We start from the raw sequence: 22,996 nt of genomic DNA on the forward strand, positions 1-22,996 counted from the left end.
CGAACCCACACAATGAAATTTGTTTTTGCTTTCAACTAAATGACATGGGAAAGCTTTGAAATGTCCAGGCCTATGAGTGTGTATTTTACTGCTTTGTATTTTAATGCTTGAGTGGTGAGGAGTAGTGCAGCCAAGTAATATTATATGAGTGATTATTTTACTGATTGTTTTGAAAACGGGAAATATGGTCATAGGGTTCTTTCAGTGTCCATATAAAGCAAAAGGTCAACCAATGAGAAGAAGGAAGGCTTTTTTCCTCATTCCCCCATGTATCTTTGCCCTTTTGTACTGTAAATTGCACAGCCTGGCATTTAAATGCTCAATGTCAAAGTCAAAGCACTTGCAGTCAACCTGTGCACAAAGCCAGTTGGCAAGGGGCAGAAAGGAGCAATATATTGCCCTACTGCTTTCAGCACCAACTGCCAGCCGACCATCTCACCCTCGGCTCTCTGATCCCAGGATTTTCCAATGAATTGCGATGCAGGAGTCTGAACGTTACAGCCATATTCCACCTCAGAGACTCATAACCCCTCTTGCTGCCTTTGTCCAGGAAAGGCCCTGGGGATGATGACTGGAAACACGCACTCTTCAATCCTGTAGGAACAGCGGCTATTTTTGTCAAGGGCTAATTCCATATTTTGCGCACTTTGCTCTCACAAGTAAAATTACTCATCCAGAAACAGGTAGGTATAATTCACAAATGAAAGTGGGATTCAGATGCTCATAAGGAAGTGTTACAGTAATTTTGCCCAGAGGCAGCTTTTCATCATAGGTAGGGGAAGTGTGACAGTTATTTCCTGACTGAAGAATATAAGCCAGCTGGCAACGCAGGGTAGACGTTCACATCACTGTCCCCCAGCCTCTCAGCAGGAACGAGACCAAGAAATCACTGAGCTCACATCAGTCAGTCCTCAGCCAATGCTGTGTAGTATGTGTGTGTGTAGAAAATAAAAGCATGACAGACAAATCCTAGACAAGTTATTTGACCAAAAATAGCTAAATTCAGTAATGTAATGGTTTGCATTGAGATTAAAGATCACCTACCCAAGATTCCAATCTTTCCCCCCATTCTTATATAAGCAATGATAGGTACATATAACAGAAATTCCCATCACAAACAGTATCATTGTGAAAGTAGTGATTGCCAAAGAGAAACAATCTTCATTTCATGATAACTTGCATGCAGACTGATACGGGAGCATCAGAATGCCGGTAGTTTGATAAAGTCTGTTTCTCACCAAGCACACCTTTCCCACAGTTAATTTCCAATCTCAACAGAAACCCTCTAGATTCATTCCAATGCTTCTGATATTAAAGAAGAAGAAAAAGCCTGCAGTGACTGGATACCGCTGAAGGTTGTAAAAACTGCAGGACGCAACCCCTGTCCAGGGTCCTTACTCCCATCAAAATAGTTTTTCACTATGCATAACTTCTTCGTCTATGAACCTTGATGAATATTTTTGTTTGCTGGACAGTACACAATCGCTCAGGCATAACTAATAGGTGCTGACGATTTTCTCCATACCAACAGCAACTAACCCCCACTGAGAAAAGGCGAGAGAAATTTACCTATGTGAATCTTCAGTAGATGCAAGAGATTTAAAAACTGCCTCTTCAATGGACTGCAATCACCCATACCAGTCCTCTTTTAAAGCAAATTGGAGTGATTAGCAGTTAGATCATGAAAGCAGAGCAGATGTCTGTGAGTGTCACACTGGGCCTGGGTGATCCCAGCGCTCACCTCTGATTGAGGTTGCTGAGGTTCAGCGAGGCTTTGATCTGGTTTTGGAGTGGGACAAACAATTCCTTTTCCGATGCTTCTTGTAGCAGCATTAGACATTTTCACTCTTCAAGAAAAATGGACGTAGGGTTTCTTTGCTCTTTTGTGGAAATATGCCAAACTAAGTGAACATTTTAGATAGAAATGAATGTTGCCCTCAATTTCCAAACATCATTTACAGGTGGGAGTTTGGCCCAGCTACTAGTATGGAAGTCTTAAATATCCTTAACTCATATGTGTGCCTGATTTAAATCTCCTGATTCCAGCTTCCGGCTAACACAGAATCCGGAGGGCAGCAGTAAAGGTGCCTGTGGTTAAGGGTCCATCATTCACAGTGGAGACTTCGATTGAATTCCCTGAATTCAGCATCTGGGAAATGAGCAAATGTGAGTTCTCTCTCTCTCTCTCTCTCTTCCCTCTTCCCCACTCTCTATCTCACTCTCTTTCACTCCATCATAAATAAATTAAAGCAGTAAAAGAAAACAAAATTAATATCCTAATACATAAATAAGTTCTGGAGCTTTAAGGAAATAATACCAGGAAGTACTTGGCACATGAGAGTTAGAAAATTCATTCCACCTTCAACTTTAATAAAAAAAATCAGCTATTTCAAATGATCTAATTACTATTTTTTGCTACTTTTTATTAGAAACCATTTCCAAAGGCTGGTTTTATAGGTCTCAGAACACATGGTCTCCATAGCTTAGAAGTGACTTCCCCTCCTCTGTCTTGTACTAATGGTAAAACTTGGCAGCTCAAATCGAAACACTCTTTGAAGTGCTCATCCTTATTCTAATATTTTTCTGGAGGAGATGCAATGACTTTTTAAACAGAAAAACTGTCTATTATTCTCTCAAAACAATTAACACAAAAACTTTTGAATTCAGTGAAGGTCAGAGGATTAATAGGCTTTATCTGCAATGTGTTTGAAAAGCTAATTAGACTCCGCATACAGCAGAGAAGACTGGGAATACAGTAGTTAGTTTTTCTCTACATGCCGAGAGTCAGCAAAAGGAAAGAAAGAAAGACAAAGTGAATGTGGAAAGTTCCAGGACAGGAAAGGAATCTTTATAAAATAAATGAAACTGAAAACACATCATCTGCTCCGGAAGACACTTTCTTTACTTATTCACCAAATGTATTCAGAAGCTCCTTCCCGTTGGCATTGTGCTAAGAGCTAGATGCTTGGAGTTGAATGCAGGATTCTCCCAATTCTCTGAGGAAGTTTATTGCAGGAAATACCAATGCATAGTTTATCTCCCTTTCTATGTACCCGCATGTCATACATTTTGTTAGTATATGCTACGGCGATTTTGCTTGGCTGAATCAGGACCCCATTCCCCTCCCCAACACTGTTTTAATAAATTTGAACTACATCATCTTTATAAAAATAGCTTTCAAAATGCTTGAATTGCTTCTAGTCCTCTTGATGCCTTGTTCTTGACAAAGTATTGACAACATGTTTTTTTATTATTTTTACTTATTTCATTGTTGTTAGGTATTATTTATTATTACTTACATGTAATTTGGAAGAGAGACAAAAGGGACAGTGGCTAGAAGGGAGGAGGAGAGACAGTCAAAGACGGAAAGAGATGATCCATTGACTGATTTACTACTTGAATGATTAAGTCTGTGAGTCGGACAGGCCAAAATCAGGGTTCAGGAGCTTCTCCTGGGTCTCCTAAGTGGAAGGAACTCCATGACTCAAAGCATCATCTCCTGCCTTCTAGGATGTATTTTATCAGGGAATTGGATCCAAAGTGAAAACAAAATAACAAAACGGAGACTCAAGTGATGCATTCCCATATAGGATGTAAGCATTTCAAGCAAGACTTTATAATTCCTGCAGTTTCATGCAAGCATGTACAGGAACCCTTTATCCATCAGGTAGAAGATTCTTCTCTGTCTCCCCTCTGTTTAAATCCCCCTAAAAATATACTTTGGTAAGTAATCGAAAACCACTGAAAATCTCAGTTAAGCAAATGATTTCATCATATCAGTGCTTTGTATCAGTTCCAATACTTTTTTTTTTAAAGATTTATTTTTATTATTATTTTTTTTTTATTGGAAAGGCGGATATACAGAGAGGAGAGACAGAGAGGAAGATCTTCCATCTGATGATTCACTCCCCAAGTGAGCGCAACGGGCCGATTCTATGCCGATCCGAAGCCAGGAGCCTCTTCCGGGTCTCCCACGTGGGTGCAGGTTCCCAAAGCTTTGGGCTGTCCTCAACTGCTTTCCCGGGCCACGGGCAGGGAGCTGGAAGGGAAGCGGGGCTGCCGGGATTAGAACCGGTGCCCATATGGGATCCCGGGCGTGCAAGGCGAGGACTTTTAACCACTTGTGCCACCGCGCCGGGCCCGTCAGTTCCAATACTTTTTAAGCACATACATAAGCAAATCATTTGCTTAACTTGACTTTTTTAATGATTGTGAATTACCTACCAAAATGCATTTACCCAAGAATACCTTCAAAGTCAATTGCATCAACCTTGGGTCAACCTTGGGACCCTGCACCTGCCGGGGAGACCTGGAAGAAGCTCCTGGTGCCTGGCTTTGAACTGGCTCAGCTCCAGCTGTTGCGGACACTTGGGGAGTAAATCATCAGATGGAAGATCTTCCTCCCTGTCTTTCCTTCTCTTTGTATATCTGGTGTTTCAATAAGAATAAATAAATCTTAAAAAAAAAAAAAGAGCCAGGAAAATATGCCTCAAGGCCTTAATCCAACTGCGATTGTTCTGTTAAACTTCCCTGATAGAAAATGGCGCAACACATTTTAAGCTAATTAGAATAGAATTTATCATGATATCTAGAAACTGAAAATGCTCCCCCATGCATTAGTGGGCAATTGAAACACTTTTAAAATAAATGAGTCAAGTCCCCATTGCTCACAAGTTAGGCAATGAGTTATTTAAGACAAAATCATGACTCAGATCTGAGAGCAGAAACAGGAGGCGTCTTCAGTATATTTAAGTCCTAGGTCACTTTCTCTTATTTACCTTCCATTTACTTAAATAACAATGGTCACAGGTTATACACCTTCCCTGATAGGAAACACATAGATGAAAACAGAGAGGTTCTTTGTTTCTAAAAGGCAATTAAGAACAAATTAGCAGGAATATGCAGCAGGAGTAAATCATAGATAAGCATGTAATCAGAAGGATAGTGGGGTCTGTCTGGTTGTAACAGGCTAAAGCTACAAATTATACCAACATCCTATGAATTTCTCTTATATCTAATTTTTTTGCAACATTTACTAAGCTTATTAATAGTTTGGAGAGATTGTATGATATGAATTTTGTATTCCAGGTGTAAAATCCCATCTTTTCTCATTGAACATAAAAAAGTTTAAACTCAAAATAAAGTATAAGCATTTTTAGATTCCTGTTTCTATCCTATTTAAAAAAATGAAACCAGTGACAGTCACTTCTGCTTTTGCTCGTAATTTAAATTACATTAACAGAATGCCTTCTTGTAAGCAAAAGCTGAAATAAGATACCTTGTTCATTCTAGATCTGAGCAAATGAATATTCGTTAATTCTCTAATGCACGCTACTATGTAATAACATCTGTGAACAAATATCAGGGGAATGTTTTACTTACACATGATATTGTGCAAAAAATGTAAGGCATATCAAACATAAAATCCTTGTTCTAGTTTGCTATTCATCTTTCCTCATTGATATATTTTTAGATTATAGAACTATTCCAAGTAGTTATAAATAAACTGTATAGAGGCACATTCAAATTGGAAATGATATAATCCAAATTTAAACTAACTTAAACAACAGGGATTCCTTAAATCACAACATATTGAAGGTTATCTCTGTCTGGGTTTTAGGCTAAAATAACTGTAAAAATCCTACTTTGCCCTTCTATCTGTCTTTCTTCTATATAATAGTGTTTTTCTCTCTTCCATGTAAGTTCTAGATATTGCTTTTGAGAATGTCACAATGAGTGTGCAAAAATGACAAGTGGCATTTCTTGAAGTGACTAAATTTTGCCACGTAAAGAGAACATGTTCCCTTTGTCCTTTTTTTATTTTTGACAATTCAATGTTTATTTGAAAGGTAGAGTATCAGAGACAGACCAAGGCACACAGAAAGAAATCTTCTGCTAGTCGGTTCATGCTCCAACTTTCCATTATCCCCAAATCCAGGAACTTAAAACTCCATTGGGGTTATCCAATTGGCCAACAGGAATCTAAGAACTGGAGCCAGTCACCCATCACCTTCAGGCATGTTTCCAAGAAGCTGGATCGTAATATTGGAGAATACTGGAGTAGCCAGGCTTGGAAACAGGTATGCCAATGTGAGTTGCAGATACTCATACAGCAATTGAATCTGGTAAACCCCACTCGTTAATGTTCATTTTGCGCATTTACTAGATAGGACATTGCACTACTTTGGGTCATGTGCCCACATTCATGGGTAGAGTCACAAGGAGATCAATTATAATAACTCCAAACCCATTAGAGCCTCATGTTGGGAATTTAGATGAAAAGTCTGTTGTCAAGCAAATAGAATGAGAAGAAATACAGAAGGGAGAAAAAAAACTGTATTGACCACTATCATCTTTCATTGAGTCATTAGCCATTAACTTTTAGTCATTACTCTCCTACTGAACAAGAGTATTAGAACTTTTATTCTACCATATATATTTCCCCAAGTATCTGTCTTCAATGGCATGGACGGAAGCTTTGTGGGCAGTAGTACTGACACATCAGTTCGAAGCAAAACTGCTTCCAAGCCCAGGTCTTTAACATTCCTTTACGTAACTTCCCTCTCCCATTTCAAATCGGGTTTTCTGCCCTACTTCTTTCATGTTGACACACACATATTTATGATTCCTTATCATATTTAAATTTTTTTCATAGGGTTCATTTCATAGCAAATTTGGAATAGTGGCTTTTTTTCATGTATTAGATTGTTGTTTTGTTTTTTGTTTTGTGTTTTCACAGACTGTACAACAATACAAAAGGAACTCATAGAATAATTAGTTTTTCTCTGTGATTAAGAAATTATTATATAATTCACATTGATTATATCATTTTGATGAAAATTGAATGAAGCTAGAATTCAACTGAAATGGCAATTAATATTACTAAATATTAATGTTAAATTAAATCCAAATGGTAAAACTTAGGGTTCAATGGAGAATGGAAAAAAAAATGTCCAGACAATAATTGCAAATGGAAATTATGCAGGACTGGAATCTCAGTTATTATCCTTGCTGTGTGATAATTGCTGCTCTCGTGTTGTCTCAAGTTATTAATTCATAAATAACCTTTTACACCATTGTGTGGAGAACTTAGAATTTCTGCTGAATGAGATTTAAGCAGAAGCAGGTGAAAGAGGACATGCCACCAGCCTGAGTGCCTGAGAGAGTGCTGAGCACAGCGAATATTCTGCTGCTGTAAAGAGAGGAAATCAGCTGGGCCCATTTTAAAGCTGTCAACATGTTTGGAGTGTCTAATAGTTGTTACAGTATAATCTTGCCTTTAGAGGCTATTGCTGATGATGTCTGCGTAGGTAATTCTCAAAGGTAGTGGGAGATGGCAGCTGGTAGGCAGTTGCCAAAGTGAGGGTGAAAGGACTCACCAAAGGATGATGAAGAAAAATGGGTCAAGGAGGATTAAAGAGAGTTGAACTACAGGAGGAGGAGATTTTTGTGGAAATCAAATGATAGAGATAAAAATAGACCTTTTGTGTTGCCACATTGCTGTGTATGTGGAGAGATTTTGAAGAGTTTACCATATCAATTTTGGAATATGTAATAGATATCTAAGTAGAATAGCAACTATCTAATTATATAAATAACTGTGAGCTTTATGGAGATATCAGAGCTGTAGTCATATACTCAGCAATCATTTTCATAATGATTGTGTTGAACCCATGCAACTTCATTTAATCACCTAGGAGTTGAGTACAGAGACAGAGAAGAGATACAGAGTCAAACCTGGGATGTTTTAGACACCGAGAAGAGAGCAAACAGAAGAGACCAGGGAGGTTAACAGGTAACTATAGTCTAAGAGGCTGAGTGGATAATGGCTATAAACTTCTAATGGCTCTTGAGAACTGAGAATTCACATTTTGCATTGGTGACACAGAGAACTAACAAGAGTTGTAATGAGGATGAAACGTTGGGTACAGAAATACCAGAGTAGGAGAGTGTGGACAGCTCTTAGGTAATTTAGCCCTTAAGGAAATCTGAGACATGTTACAATAACGTGAGAAGAAAATGCTGTCAATAGCACATTTGCATCTGTAACTATTTAGCATCTATCTATCTATCTATCTATCTATCTATCTATCTATCTATCTATCTATCTTGATCACACTGTATGCTGCTAGAAATGACCAGTAAAAATCAAAAATAATCTGTGAAGGGGAGAATTCCTGAAGTGGCATTCTTGAGTGAAAAAATGAGGGTACTATAGCATGTACAAATACAAGTATTTCCTGAAATTATGACATTTTAACTTTTCTACAAGTTCTGGACCATATTCAACCAAGCTGGCAAAGAATGAAAGATAAAGTTTGTTAGAGAATTCAGTGGTCAGGACTCACGCGAGTGCTCTACTAATCTTTAATTGTCTTTAGTTAAATATGAAACAGGTTCTTCTTTTGGGAGAAACAGGTAAAAAGCTGAACAAGAATTGAAACCAGAAGAGTCTGAAGATAGTCTCATAATGGATTGAATAAATGATTAGATCTCCATTTCTCAAAGATAATGGAATCACCAATCAACAACATCTCCAAAGACTCACTCAGTACTAACTTCACAAATACTAGTCTAATGCACGGTTCATGTGAAGTGTAGAGGAGCAAAACTAATAAGTTATATGCATTCCTTGGGACTTTAGTGTCTATAGCCATTTTAAGTGAGAGAAGACAGAACTGTTTTATTGTATTGTATTGCTGAACTTTTTCTCATACCAATCCCATTTTTTTTAAAGATTTATTTCTTTATTGGAAAGTCAGATATACAGAGAGGAGGAGAGACAGAGAAGAAGGTCTTCCGTCCGATGATTCACTCCCCAAATGACCGCAACGGCCGATGCTATGCCGATTCAAAGCCAGGATCCAGGAACTTCTTCTGGGTATCCCACATGGGTGCAGGGTCCCAAAGCTTTGGGCCGTCCTCGACTGCTTTCCCAGGCCACAAGCAGAGACCTGGATGGGAAGTGGAGCTGCCAGGATTAGAACCGGCGCTCATATGGGATCCCAGGCGCATTCAAGGCGAGGACTTCAGCCTCTAGGCCACACCGCCGGGCCCTAATCCTATTTTTAATAACTTACATAAACTCCAATTTGTAAACTTGAATGTATACCTATCTTTGCATCAGCATAACGTTCAAAAACAATTGTTTTTGTTGGTCTCTGCTCTGACAACTTGGCATTAACTTTTTCATTTTTTTCATATTTTGGACAGCATATCCTAAAATTAACATCACTAACAGGATTTGGGCAACAACTAACATAATTGCTACTTTTTTTTATTGGCTCAGATTTCTTTCTTGCCTGCTTATAATTATGGAACTATCTATGCATCAACTGCTTGCATCGGATAATCTAAAAAGTAATTACAACTCTTCTAGCCTACATTATTCTGTTGCCTGCAAATTTTTGTCATTTTTTGCATTTAAGTGATTCTTAAAATCTCCCTCCTACCTTAAGCTTATTGTCAAAGGAGCTTTCATACACAGATGTCTCTGGATATTTCTTTGCCCTGAGGACAATTAATCATCATTCCATATATGTAACACATCTTACTTCCTTGTTTCATAATGTCCTTGGTAAATGCAGACATCAATAAAACATTGTTCTGATTAGGTTCAGGGTAATGTTTTATGATTCAATAGACAGAAGAGATAATTGCACAGTTAACACTTGCTGTGACTGCATTTTTTTGGAACCAACTCATGACCACATTTTGTTGGGAAAAAATATCCCCAGGGCCACCATTGTGGTATATTGGAGTACTAGTTCACAACCCAGCTATTCCGGTCCCAGAGTAGTGCTCTGCCAGTGTGCCTTGGAAAGCAGTAGATGACTGCCCAAATACTGGGACCCTTGTAACTCACGTGGGTGACTCAGACACAATGCCTGTCTGTTTGCTTAAGTGTGGCCCAGCACCTAATCACTGTGACCATTTGGAAAATGAACCAGCAGACACAAGATTTCTGTTTCTCTCATTCTCTTTCTTTGTCACTCTGCCTGTCAAATAAATTATATATATATATATATTTTTTTAATAAAACTAACCTGTTGAAAGAGTAAATGGTTGGGCCTACGGTTACATCCTCATCTTACATGCATTGGGATCCCATGTGGGCACCAGTTTGTGTCCTGGCAGCTCCACTTCCCATGCAGCTCCATGCTTGTGGCTGGGGAATGCAATAAGGATGGCCCAAGGCCTTGGGAGCCTGCACCAGCACAGGAGACCTGAAGGAAGCTTCTGGCTCCTGGCTTCAAACTTGCTCAACTCCAGCCCTTGTGGTCACTTGAGGAGTGAACCAACAGACAGAGAATCTTTCTGTTCCTCTCTCTGTAAATTTGCCCTTCCAGTAAAAATAAAAATAAATGTTTAAAAACAGAGAGATGGTCAAATTTAAGGCAATAAATGTAAAAATAAAATTCTAGTTCAAAGCCTAATTCACGCAAACATTACTTTCACAAAGCCACATATTTCCTTTTGAAAAGTATAATCTTTTAAGTCTCTTCACAATCAATACAATCTTTCTTCTTACAATATTTATATCCATGAATCTGAGACTGATTTTTCTCTGTATCAACACTTCCAAAGATAAATTTTACTTAGAACAATCTTGAACATCCTCTATGATTTTCTTCTGGAATCCTGTTAGTACCTGTGTGACAGAGTGAGAAGGCAGCTTTATGGTGTTGTGAGCAAAGCTGTGACTGCAACACAAACATCTCACATAGATGTTTGTGACCCAGCTGCTCTATTGCCAATTCAGGTGGCTGCTAAGGCATCTTGGAAAGCAACAAAGGATGGCCCAAGTCCACAACCCTTATACCCATGTAGGAGACCTGGATGACATGTATGAGCTCCTGGCTTTGGTTAAGACTAGTCCTGGCTGTTGCTGCCATTTAGGGAACTACTCAGTGGATGGAGGGTCTCTCTCTCTCCTTTCTGTCTTCCTTCTCTCTTTCCCTCTTTTTATCCCTCTCTTTCTTTTTCCCTTTTTATGTCCCACTTGGCCTTTTAAAATAAATAAACAAAGAAATAAGTCTTTAGAAGTTGTAAGCTTGACTTTGATGTTCTCCCTGCTTCCAATTTCAAATTAAATATCCTCATTTAAAAAGTACCCTTTCTGAATATAATATGGTTTGTTTCATTGGATCTTCATAAAATCAGTTCCTAGAGTGTTATTTTAATACTACAACACTCTTCATATAACATGTTCATTAGTGAAACTAGTCATTTCTTTTGATATTTTAAATAGTTTTATCTAAAAAAAAATCAGAGTTATAAAGACACAGGAAAATCTTCCATTAGCTGGTTCATTCCTCACATGAATTTGGGCCACACCAAAACCAGGTGCTAGGCACATCTAGGTCTCCCACTTGGTTGGCAGGGGTCTGAGCAATTGGGCCATTTTCTGCTTCTTTTTGGGCAAATAAGCAAGACAGCTGGATGAGGAGTAGAACAACTGGAACTCAAATTGACACCTTTTTTTTCTTTTTTTGCTGTTGTTGGTCATATATTATCTGATGTTTAATTGCTTATATGAAGAGAAATCCTAAAGGAAACAAAGAATTCTATCTAATTTGCTTTTGTAGAAGAATAAAAAGAAAAAAGCAGCCACCTTCCCATTAGTTAGAAATAACTTGTTGAAGACAACACATTTCTTTTCCAATACAGCAGCTACTGTTTTTATCGTGATTTTATTACCTTATCTTAGGGCCATCCTTCAATGTAATGTAAATATTTCAGACATAGTTGGTATAGTTATTCTGGTGGCAGGAGTAGAGCCCAGAGCCTAATTAAAATAATCAGATAATTCCTTCACTCTCAAAGAACGCATACTTAGTTCAGGAATGGACCCAGGCAGAATCTACATGACTCAGTTAAAATTTTCAGTTTCCTCTGAGGAAACTGATTTGTTCTACTCCCATCCCCTCCCATCATAAGTCAAGAACAAGAGGACCTGTACAGAATTACCAATGAGCAGCTTGTACCCAGACCAAGGAGGAAGAATTTAAAAGCAATGGAAGTAGAACCTCACTCTGCTAGTATCATATGACCTTTGCATCAAGCTCAACTCAAAGTCTGTTTATTCTCAGCCTATAAATAGATCCCCTGCTTTAAATGGTCTGACACTTGTACAAATAAGCATTTCAGAGATAAACAGCTGTCAAAATGTTGTATGTGCCATTCTGCTTATGAGTAAACATTCTTTGTTTTGAGCATATTCCTTATGTAAGTCTATAGCATTCGTTTTCTAAATTTCTGACAGTCATTAATCTATCACAAAAGATAAATATATATTGTATCATGCCATCATGTTAATGTGATCCCTGTGTCTGCTCCCATTCACTTGTCTGTTTACTAAAGTCCTTAGAAACAGGCACCAAGGTTTGTACACTGAACTATCTCTAATAGCTGACAGATTTCTTTGTGCATATTATGGATTTGTTACATTTATACTGAGTGAGTGAGTGAAAGAAAAATGAGACGTCTATCTTCTGAATTTCCTTCCTCTATGCTTACCTCAGGGAATAAAAATAATTCAAATGAATTTTGCAAACATAAGAAAAGCAAAAGAAAAATAAACATTCTGATGAAGTAGTCTATACCAGTTTTTCCTAGAAATAGAAACAAATAAGCAAACAAAAATTGCTTGCAGGTTGAAAACACAGTGAAGCTCCGTTCATGGCTCCAATACTTATTGGGAACTGTCGTGTGTACTTACTGGAAGCCTTGTGTAACTGCTCTAATTATGGCTACCCATTTTATAAATGAAAATTGATATTTACATGGTGTAATTACAGAGAATGTTGAATGAGCAATTTGTTACTATAAAATACTTGTTATTAATAAAAGGAATGCATATTTACACAATTTTCTACGTTATTTTGAGAATATGCTTTTGGTATATCTAAGGTAGCTGAGAACTAAGAACATATGATTTAGAGCTTTTTGAGCTTTACTTTCACAGAAAACATTCCTATAAGATTTATTTATTTAACACCAAAATTTTAAATCTGTCATGTGTGTATTCTTAAATGTAAATTTCACATCACAAAGAAAATTCAGGCCATGTATTTCCCCAACAGAGTGATGGAAATCTCACCACATGCTGATGCAGAGATCAAAAGAAACTCACTCTGCAGTTTCACTAATACCACTCCATAGGGTGGTTGCAAAAAGGTAATGTATGATTATAGAGACCATTTGTTTCAACATTTTATTATTTTTGTCTTTAAAATTTGTTTAAAAACAGATATTATGATAAATAGAAGTCAAAGTCAAACATAATTTAGCCACAGTATGAACAGAAAATGTCTAAAATACTGACATACCCATGCATACAGAGAAGAAATAGTCATCATGCAATTATTAATCCTTTCTTATATATATATTTCAATTCTCTGTATTGAAAGCACAATTCTGTTGAAGGATAACACAGTTCTCTCAGCCTATGGTTTAGGGTTGGTTTTGTTTGCGTTCAATAGGAAGGTCATCTTTATTCTCCAAAGGAAGCATGAAAAAAAAAGTAACAGCTGCTACTTGTCTGGTCCTTTTATTGTAGGTCTTAGCGGCTTTAAATAGACACAGTTCTCATTGATGGATTTGAAATGTATTTAAAATATCTTTTAAAGTCAAAAGGGCTTTACATTGTTTTGTGGTCCAAGACAAAAAAAAAATTTTTTTCAAACCAAAAGTGAAAATGTAGATAGCAGTTCCATCCCAATTTGATGACCAGCTTCAGATTCCCTCTAACTGAGCCAGGGGTAATATCAGAAGTATCAACGACACGTTACTTAGTGTGTAACAAATCAGAAGACTTCTTTGCATCCTTCTCTAAATCTCCTACCCTCCACAGAATAAGCAACTGTTGTGTTACATCTGAAAATGTATTCTTTTGTCTTCAAAGCAATGCAGGTATGGCAAAAGTTTGTACTTGAGGCAAATTTCCATCCTCAGAACTCACACTTGCAACCCATTCTACGTGAAATCATAAAGCTTAATTGAAATGATTCTGCTATGGCCTTGTAATTATTTAGCCCAACTAAGTCAAGTCTAGAAATTCATTAGATCAGGTCTTATTACTGCTGGATTTCCAGTTACTTACTTGTCTGAACAAATGTGATAAAATTTTGTGTAGAACACACACTAATATAACCGCCTCAGTGTCATCCAAATGTGTGTAAAGTGTCCTATTGTATAATTTAGAATTAACTGGCACATTAACTGTAAAGTATCATCAAAAATATAATTATACTTTAATATGCCTAACAGTACTTATCAAATGCTTTTTTAAAAATTTCATTGTATGACAGAGTTTCATAAGCTCTGGGATTCCCCCAAACACTCCCCATGCTCTCCCCCCATGGTGGAGTACTCAACATTGTTGCAATAGTATAGTTCATATCCAGTCATGATTCTTTCATTGTGAGCATGAACCATGTATAGAGTGCAGCACCTTAATGTCCAAATAAATTCAACAGTTTCCTTGGGAGACTGTCCCTTGTCTGAAAGTAGGGCTGGCAGAATATCATCCCCTCCAATGAAAAGCTAACTGTTTCCTGTCTGTTCTAAGCTTTCCTTATTGGTCTCTGTCTCTCTGATCTAATTTTTTTGGGGGGAGGAGCTCCAAGGTGACCCTGATGATCATTGCAAGAGAGGGTGGGTAGCCAAAGTTGGAACTAAGTAAGGGCCAGAGAAAGCTCCTCTCCTGAGTCCCGAAGGAATTTTACTGTTCTTCAGTTTCTGAGGACCGTTCAGGGCTCCTGGCTGTTGTTCCAATGACATTAGATCCTGTGAGGAAGGATCTGGGCTGCTTCCACCTCATGAGGGAGATTCAAAAGTGAGTGATGACTTCAGAGTTCTTGGTCTACGAGGGCACTCCAAGTCCCCATGGTCTCCTTGGCAATTGAGATATAGCCCTTGGTACCCGCACTGATGGTCCTAGGTGAGGATCTGGGAGTTTCCAGGGTTTGGATACAAGCCTCCACCTGTCCTTCTGCTCCACTCTGGGGTCGCCCCCCTCACCCCTGCTCTGTGTATATTACCTCCCATTAAGATGTTGGCAGGTTTTGTAAACTTTGTTCCAAATACAGTTTGCAAAATACAAAATCTAATGAGGAGACACATGTCTGCTGCAGTTTGGATGTTGTTTATCACCACAAAGTATATTGGTTACTTGAAGTTTAATGGGATGAAATTTAAATATAGAAATGTTGAGGGGAAATGGAAGGTCATTAATGGGAGAACCCTCTGTCTACCAGGTGGCTGCTCTTGAACGTGATTAAAGTAAACATTCCCTTTTTGATAGCTGAGTAGTACTCCATGGAGTACCACCATGGGGAGAGGGTTCGGGGAGGGGTGGGGTGAATCCCAGTGCCCATAACACTGTGTCACATAATGCAATCCAATTAATAAAACTAAAAAAAAAAAGAGTAAACATTCCCAAGAGCTTTATTAGGCAATCCCAACCTTGGCCCTAACCAGTTCCCTGGCCTCCTTTGTGGACAGGTGGTCTTTCCTGCAATAGATAATCATAACACCTGCATGAGAAATTCACAAGAGCCTGCGCCGTGATGTAAGAACTACCAGCACTGAAAACTATAAAATAAATAAAAATTAATTCTTTCTTGCCTCAACTGCCTTGCTAACAGCAAACTGATGAAAATCCTTTCTAAAACTAAGTGATTTTCAAACAAAAAGATACAAAGTGAGTAGAAAAGGCTGATATTCTCAAAATTATCTCAAAATAGAGTAGCATTTCCTTAAGCTGAATTGTAATATGAACACTTATTAAAAATTTTAGATTAGATTAGATTTATATATTGGATATATAACTATAAATATTTCAAGGACATTTTTAACTTGCGTTTAAATGTGAAAATCATAGATATCTGTAATCTGTCTATTTTGAACTCAAGGAGACTGATAAAACCGCTATGGATGACTCAAAGTGATATTCTACTCTGTTGTAGGCATAAATTAAATAAGATATTCAACACGATAAACTTTATAAAAAAATTCTCTGTGATTTTTCAAAGACAAAAGTAGAATTTTAAGAACTCAAGCAGCCAGAGACTTTAGCTTGTGCTGGATTTAAAATTATTTGTCCCATATAGTGACAGAATGTTCTGAGTGCAACTGGAGTTGAGGTACAGTGAGTTAAGATACAGCTTGCAACACAGACATCCTATCTGAGTCCCACTTCGAGTACCAACTGGACCACTTTTGACTTCCTTTCTTGCCAACATGCATGGGAAGATACAGCAGCAGATGACAGCACAAGCTCTTGGGCCCACCACCCATATGGGAGACTCTGGAAGATTTCTTGGTTCCTGGCTTCAGCCTGGGCTGCCCTGGTTGTTGCAGCCATTTGGTAAATAAGTCAGTAAGTAAATTATTCTCTCTCTGTGTCTCTCTCTTCTCTCTCTCTCTCTGTTTCTTTTTTTCTCTGATAGTAATGGGATTTTCTCCTCTGCTGTTCAGATAAATAAATAATTATTAATTATTTTTAAATTATTTAGTACAAGCTTCATACTAAAACAAACAATCAAAAAGCAAACAGAAAACTTCAGGGGTACAAGTTAACAAATCAGTTCAGATCTATCAATCCCTTTTCAGAGGGCTTGGGATCAGTTCGCTGTTCAGGCTGGGGACTGCAGCATCTTGTAATGCAGACCCTGTTGACTCAGCTGGAGAAGGACTTTGTAGTTGAATTTCAGCCACTCATAAGGGAGACATGATCTAAGGTCATGGCTCCCATTGTCAGCCTATCCATTCCTGCCTGAGTGGATCATGGGCATTTTCAAAGGCTACCAAGCATTTGGGAGTGCGTGCAGAGTGTGTGTGTTTGTGTATGTATGTAGAAGTACATGTATTTAGGTGTTTCTCATTTTGTCAGGAGCTTCCTTCAGATCTTCCACTTGGACACAGGGGCCCAACGACTTGGGCTGCTTTCTGCAGCGTTCCCAGTCTTTAAGCAGAAAGTTGGATTGTAAGTAGAGCAGCTGGGTCATGAAGCAGTGCCCATGTGGGATGGCAGCGATGCAGGCAGAAGCTTAGACTGCCATGCCAGGATGTCTGGTCTGTAGGAGATCATATGACTCATTATCTATGTGTAACCATTACCGACTATAATGTTTGCCATGAGGTACGCATCCAGCCAACAGCTTCAACGAAGAATTCCACAAGAATTCCACAGGAATTCATGAATAAATGAATTTGTCTTGTCCTAGTAAAAGTCAGGGAGTTTTTTTTTTAAGAACCCTTCTCATAATGCATACATTTATCCAAATGCTTCTCAAAAATACATGATAAGTGTGGTAAATTAAATATTAATCTACAGCATAATCACTCATGTATCATTGCCTATAATCATTTTATAGTTGATATAGAATGCTTATATATTTAAGCATTATATATGTATAATGCTTATATATTAAGGTTTATGACTTATTTTCCAAAAAGCGTTTCACCTGAGCAAGATGGATAAGCTTGGATTTTTGCCTGCTTCTTTGTGTTTATATTTTGTCCAGGCTATAAGTATTTATTAAATCACATTTTTGAGATTTTCAGAGGTGGCAGTAGGCATATGTAGTTACTATATAATTCACACTTTTAAAAATAATCTCTTTGTGTTTTTAGGTAATTTAAATTTTCTCTGTTAGAGATTTGAAAACATCGTTATTGCATCAATATTATCACAGATACCATGGATAGCTCTGCCAGTTTCCTTACTTTCTCCCTTCCGGTTAGAAAATTGAAATACTGAAAATCTTCATCTTCCAGACTCCCTTTTGCTGTGAATTTCGGAGGCATAATAAATTTTGCCATTAGAGACACCTGGCTGAGACTGCAAAGCAAAAGTGACTTGACAAATCAGATAAATGACTTGGTCAATGAAGATGTCAGCAAGCCACTGAGGCCTTATCATTTCTAGTATTTATTCGCTGGATGGGAACAGGCAGCTTTGATGATGCAGTAGATCTTGACCCATTCATTTGCCCTAATATGTGCTAACTTCCTAGCATATCCTAGATTTCATTTTTCCAGTCCCGCCAACAATTCTGCAGGTGTCCAGTTCCCTTTGAGAAGTGCCATTCATGCTAATCAGAGTATATAGTATGTCTAACACTAAAGTCTGGTGTTCAGAAAGACTTTTTTCCAACGATTTTTATTTCCTTTTATGGTTACTATACTTCATGATGGAAACGTACCTTGTAACATTACAAATTTTTCCTGATCATTTCTCTTTTAAAAATTTAAATGTTAAGTGATAGATAATGGTTTAATTTTATCATGAAATGTTTGGGATATACACTAAAAGGGAGATTATTATAATTAGCCTGATGTGCCAATTACAGATTTTAAAAGTACTGTTAATTGATGGGTTGACAATTTGACTCACATAAAACTTCCAAATGTTCCATAATGTTAATCACTAGAAAGTGTGATCTATGCGCCCAGCGCAGTAACCTAGAGTCCTCGCCTTGTACACACCAGGATCCCATATTGGCATCAGTTCTAATCGTGGCAACCCCTCTTCCTATCCAGCTCCCTGCTTGTGACCTGGGAAGGCAGTAGAGGAGGGTCCAGGGCCTTGGAACCCTGCACTCATGTGGGAGACCTGGGGGAAGCTCTTGGCTCCTGGCAACGGATCTGCTCAGTTTTGCCGATTACAGTCAATTGGGGAGTGAATCAATGGAGGGAAGATATACCTCTCTGCCTCTCCTCCTCTCAGTATATCTGACTTTGCAATAAAAATAAATAATTGTTTGAGTGTGACCTGCTTAGCTTCATGCAGAAAAACTTCACTTACCACTTGATAGAACTTTAGCCTTATGTTCATTTGCATCTGTACAAATGCATATAGAAGTATAATCAAAATAATGAAGCATTTTATGAAGATCTGATAAATTCTATAAAATTTAGTATAATAAAATCTCCTAAACGCATCCATCATATGTGCAAGCAAACTTAATATCTTATCAAATTGCTACTGTTGCAAGCTACAGGATGGGTATTATATACGTTGTTTTAGAAAGAAATTTTGTCCTGCACAGTAGCCTAGTGGCTAAAGTCCTCACCTTGCATGCATTGCGATTGCACATGGACACAGGTTCTTTTCCCGGGAGCCCTGCTTCCCATCCAGCTCCCTGTCCATGACCTGGGATGGTCCAAGGCCTTGGGACCCTGCACCTAAGTGGGAGACCTGGAAGAGGCTCTGGGTTCCTGGCTTTGCATCGGCTCAACTCTGACCTTTGCACCGCTCGAGGAGTAAATCAACAAATAGAAGATATTTCTCTGTGTCTCTTCCCCTCTCGGTATATATTTGACTTTCCAATAAAAATAAAATAAATCTTATAAAAAATGAAAGAGATGACAAATGTACTAAAGCTCTTCAAGGTTTCTGGTTATTGTCAATTTCCCTCGTTATCTCTGTAAATTATACTATTTTTCATTATAGGTTTAAAATGATCAACTTTAAACCATATTGTCACATAAAAATACAGTTGAAAAATTATCAATCTCTAAGTAGAAACAAAAGGTTTTTTTTTTAAAAAGCACTAAGTATACCCATCTCTCATGCACACATATGCACAATTTTGAGTTTCTACATAATTCAGTTATGTATATTGTCATTTGGAAGCTGAATTGATTCGGTAGAACCAATGGTATTTTGCATAATCAGAAGTAAAAATGACAAGCCTGCAAGCAGCAAACTGTTTTCAAGGAGCACACGGTTGCTTTGCAACACAAGCTGAGAGCCATCCGCAGATGTTCTGCCTGACCGCCCCCTCCATGCCTGCCTCAGTGGCTGAGCACTGGCCTTGCAGTACGGGAAGCTGGCTTCATCTGTTCTCTTGCCAGTGGTAAATAACGTCTTTAACTTGACTTTGGGCTAAGAATACAAGTCTCCTATTTGCATGCATGTTTCAGATATTTCTAACATTCACAGTACATAAATATACTTTTCTTTCCAAAGATATAAAACCACATCAAAATAAACACACACATATACACACAAGCACATATCAATGAGGTTTTTAAAAATTCTGATTCTAAATTTGTATGCATATGACAAACACCTGGAAGACTGCCATTTCACATTTTCTTCTGCAATGATTTAGTTAACCTGATGGTTACAGAAGTAATTCATCATTATTATTCATTCAAACAACTCTTATAAATCCACTATCCCAAGCAACAATTTTCTCAGTATCTTTAAACAGTTAAAACTGCATGTTTTCCAATATTCTAAAGTACATATCTCATCAAGAAAATAAGAATGTTTCCACATAAAACCAATAAATATTCAACAAGGTAATAAATCCTACTACAATGTACTTTAGTGATGAATCTTTAGATGCGGAATAGTTGGAAGCAAACTCCCAGACCCACAGAATGTCTAATTGTCTCTTGTTTCTCATTTCATAGCCCACATATATAGGAAATTTTTAATTTTTACTTTTTACCACACTGGCAACATTTTGTATAGGATTTCTTTTCATTTCTATCTGTTATCTGCTAAAAGAGGATCCCTACTTAGTTTAGCATCCCAAGGTATCTGTTTTTCTTTTGTTGAGTGCTCCCTGTTCTCGGTATCTATATTACTTCCTACGTCATCTCCCCCAGAGCCCTGCCTGCATTTTTAGAAACATCATTTTTTGAAGCTTTATCTACAACTTCTCCTTCTAGATTACACACTGCTTGTTTTTCCTAGGGCTTCATTTCCAACTACCATTATATAGGAAGATCTAAAAATCTTACTTTAGGTGGTTAATTGCTGAAATGGACAAAGCATGAGAGAGAGTGTGAAAACCAGAAAGACTATGAGATTCACATTTTCAGAGTGAACAAAATTCTTTCACAATTTTAGGAAGCCAGTGACTTAATGGTGTAATTTCAAGCACTGCTGATACAGGCCGAGAGCTTATTGGGTGAGAATGCTTATATTCAAACCGTAATACTGAAATGAATATCTTTTCCACATTGACTTAATGCTCATCTGAATGGAAGTCAGTATTTGTGTTTGGACAAAAGTGAAAGTAGAATTTAATTTAAGGCAAAAGTCTAAGTGATTAAAAGTTGAATCACCCCTTTTCTAAATGATTCTCCATGGGGCTGTTTTCTTGTCTTAGTTTTTGCAAAATGGTGTTGGTGTACTCTTTCTCAGTTCTATCCGGCGGGCCTTAGGCTTGCTAAACCTTAGACTTACTGAATTTAGGCTCCCCCTTTTTTTTTTTTCAGTTCATTTGTTTTAGAAATCTTTAACTGTAAATCTTTTCTCTGTCTGGCATATAAACCCTAAGAACCACTTTCAAGGTTCTTAATTCTTAAGTCCCTTTTCAAAGACATAAGAACTACCTCTGAAACTTAGTTATCAAGTGCTTTATCTCCCCCTTGCTATTGGAGGACAGGAGTCTGGAGATAAACAGCAGAACAGAGGAGAACAAGGGAAGGAAGTTAAAGGAAGAAAAGTCGGAAAGGAGAAAAGACAAAGCAAAGGAAGGCAAGGAAGGCAAGGGAAGGAAGAGTATACAGAAAACTCACATACTGCTTCGTTACCAACATGCCTGCAATGGGTTGAAATGACTAAAGCTGAAAATTGGAGTCCAATCCATGTTTCCCAAGCGAGTGGCAAATGTCAGCGATTTAAGTCACAACTATTGCCTCCCATTATCTGTATTGTCGGGAATCTCATGTTCAGGAATCAGAATTGAGACTCAAATTCAGGTACTTCATTACAGGACAAGAGTGTCTTACCTGCAAAGATAAATGCCTGCTCCTGCCTGTTTTATTTTGTTTACTACACATTTTGCTTGAATGATCAATTCATCAGTGAATTTAAGCATTCATAAACAATTTGTGCATGTCATTCAGATATATATATATATATATATATTTAATGAAGCAAGTATCCTAACCATAATATGATCAAGACCACAAAGAAAGTATACCTTTTTTTTTCACATCACCAACAATTTCCTTCTCACTTTTCTTTTTGGCATCTTCTTTTTCAGCTGGAAAAAAAAAATAAGAAAATTATAAGCCACTACCTGTTTCATTCTTACATGTTTCAGGGCATGCATGACTGGCTTGAAGGCATCTAATTCATCTTGTGTAGAGAATTCCTACATCAGAGCCATAAGTCATGTCAAACATGAATGGAGCATCATCTTTAAGACAAACTATTGGTGTAGGAGTGCTCTCTTCAAGAAAAGAACATTTCTTGCTAATGCAAAACCAGAAGAAGGGAAAAATATTTAATGCCATTATTAATTATGAATTTAACATCTCCCCATAGTATATTAAAAGAAATATACTGAGTGTCCTCTAGGCTGTCAGATCATTACCAATCTGGCAAATCTCAAAAATCTCTGAAACTCAACTGGGGACTGCAGAAATACTATTTGTACAGTCAACTTCAAAAAAATTACAGCAAACCCATCAACCATTTTGTTATCTTTATATGATGTAATTTGCTTTTGATGAACTGAATTAGTTTAATAGTTATATTCACATTGACAAATACAGTCTAGAAAAGTAGTAGGGAAGAAATGAACAGGTTAAGAAAAAAACAGTAGCAATGTTTCAAAAGTCTACAGACTTGAATTCTCATTCCATTTTTAATAACTTTCAACTTTAGAATACTTGGAAATCTCAAGAATGCTCAAAAATGAAAAGGTCAATACAATATTTTGTTTAGATTTGATTCAGTCTGTGCTTTCTTAACTTAATGCAATAATTAGAACAGATTTAAAATAGTTCTTAGATAGAATTATAAAACTGCAGTTCTTCCCTTTCACGCTGTCCCTCTCTTTACTTAAAAACAACTTTATCACCAGCATTTTGCGTGATACCCATTAGTTTATGTGTTAGCATAACTTACTTTTCTTTTTCGTTTCTGTGGTAACTTTCTTCTCAGCTTTCTTCTTTTCTCCTTCTTTTTCTAGAGGATAAATTTGAAATATTGGGAAAAAATTTCACATAAATGGGT

General features: G+C 37.5%; 1 protein-coding gene across 1 annotated transcript in view; it reads right to left on the reverse strand.

Moving 5' to 3' along the window:
• Window positions 1-22,996, reverse strand: part of TRDN (triadin) — a 208,693-nt gene that overhangs the window by 45,729 nt on the left and 139,968 nt on the right. Inside the window, exons 11-12 of the mRNA XM_040965455.1 lie at window positions 22,889-22,948; window positions 21,957-22,019 (exon numbers count right to left, since the gene is read on the reverse strand). Of these exons, the coding sequence (XP_040821389.1) occupies window positions 21,957-22,019; window positions 22,889-22,948 (123 nt within the window). The remainder of the gene's footprint in view (window positions 1-21,956; window positions 22,020-22,888; window positions 22,949-22,996) is intronic.

The sequence above is a fragment of the Ochotona curzoniae genome, unplaced genomic scaffold, assembly GCF_017591425.1.
Source record: "Ochotona curzoniae isolate NIBS_2020 unplaced genomic scaffold, NIBS_Ocur_1.0 scaffold_3890, whole genome shotgun sequence".
In the NCBI taxonomy this organism is placed as follows: Eukaryota; Metazoa; Chordata; class Mammalia; order Lagomorpha; family Ochotonidae; genus Ochotona; species Ochotona curzoniae.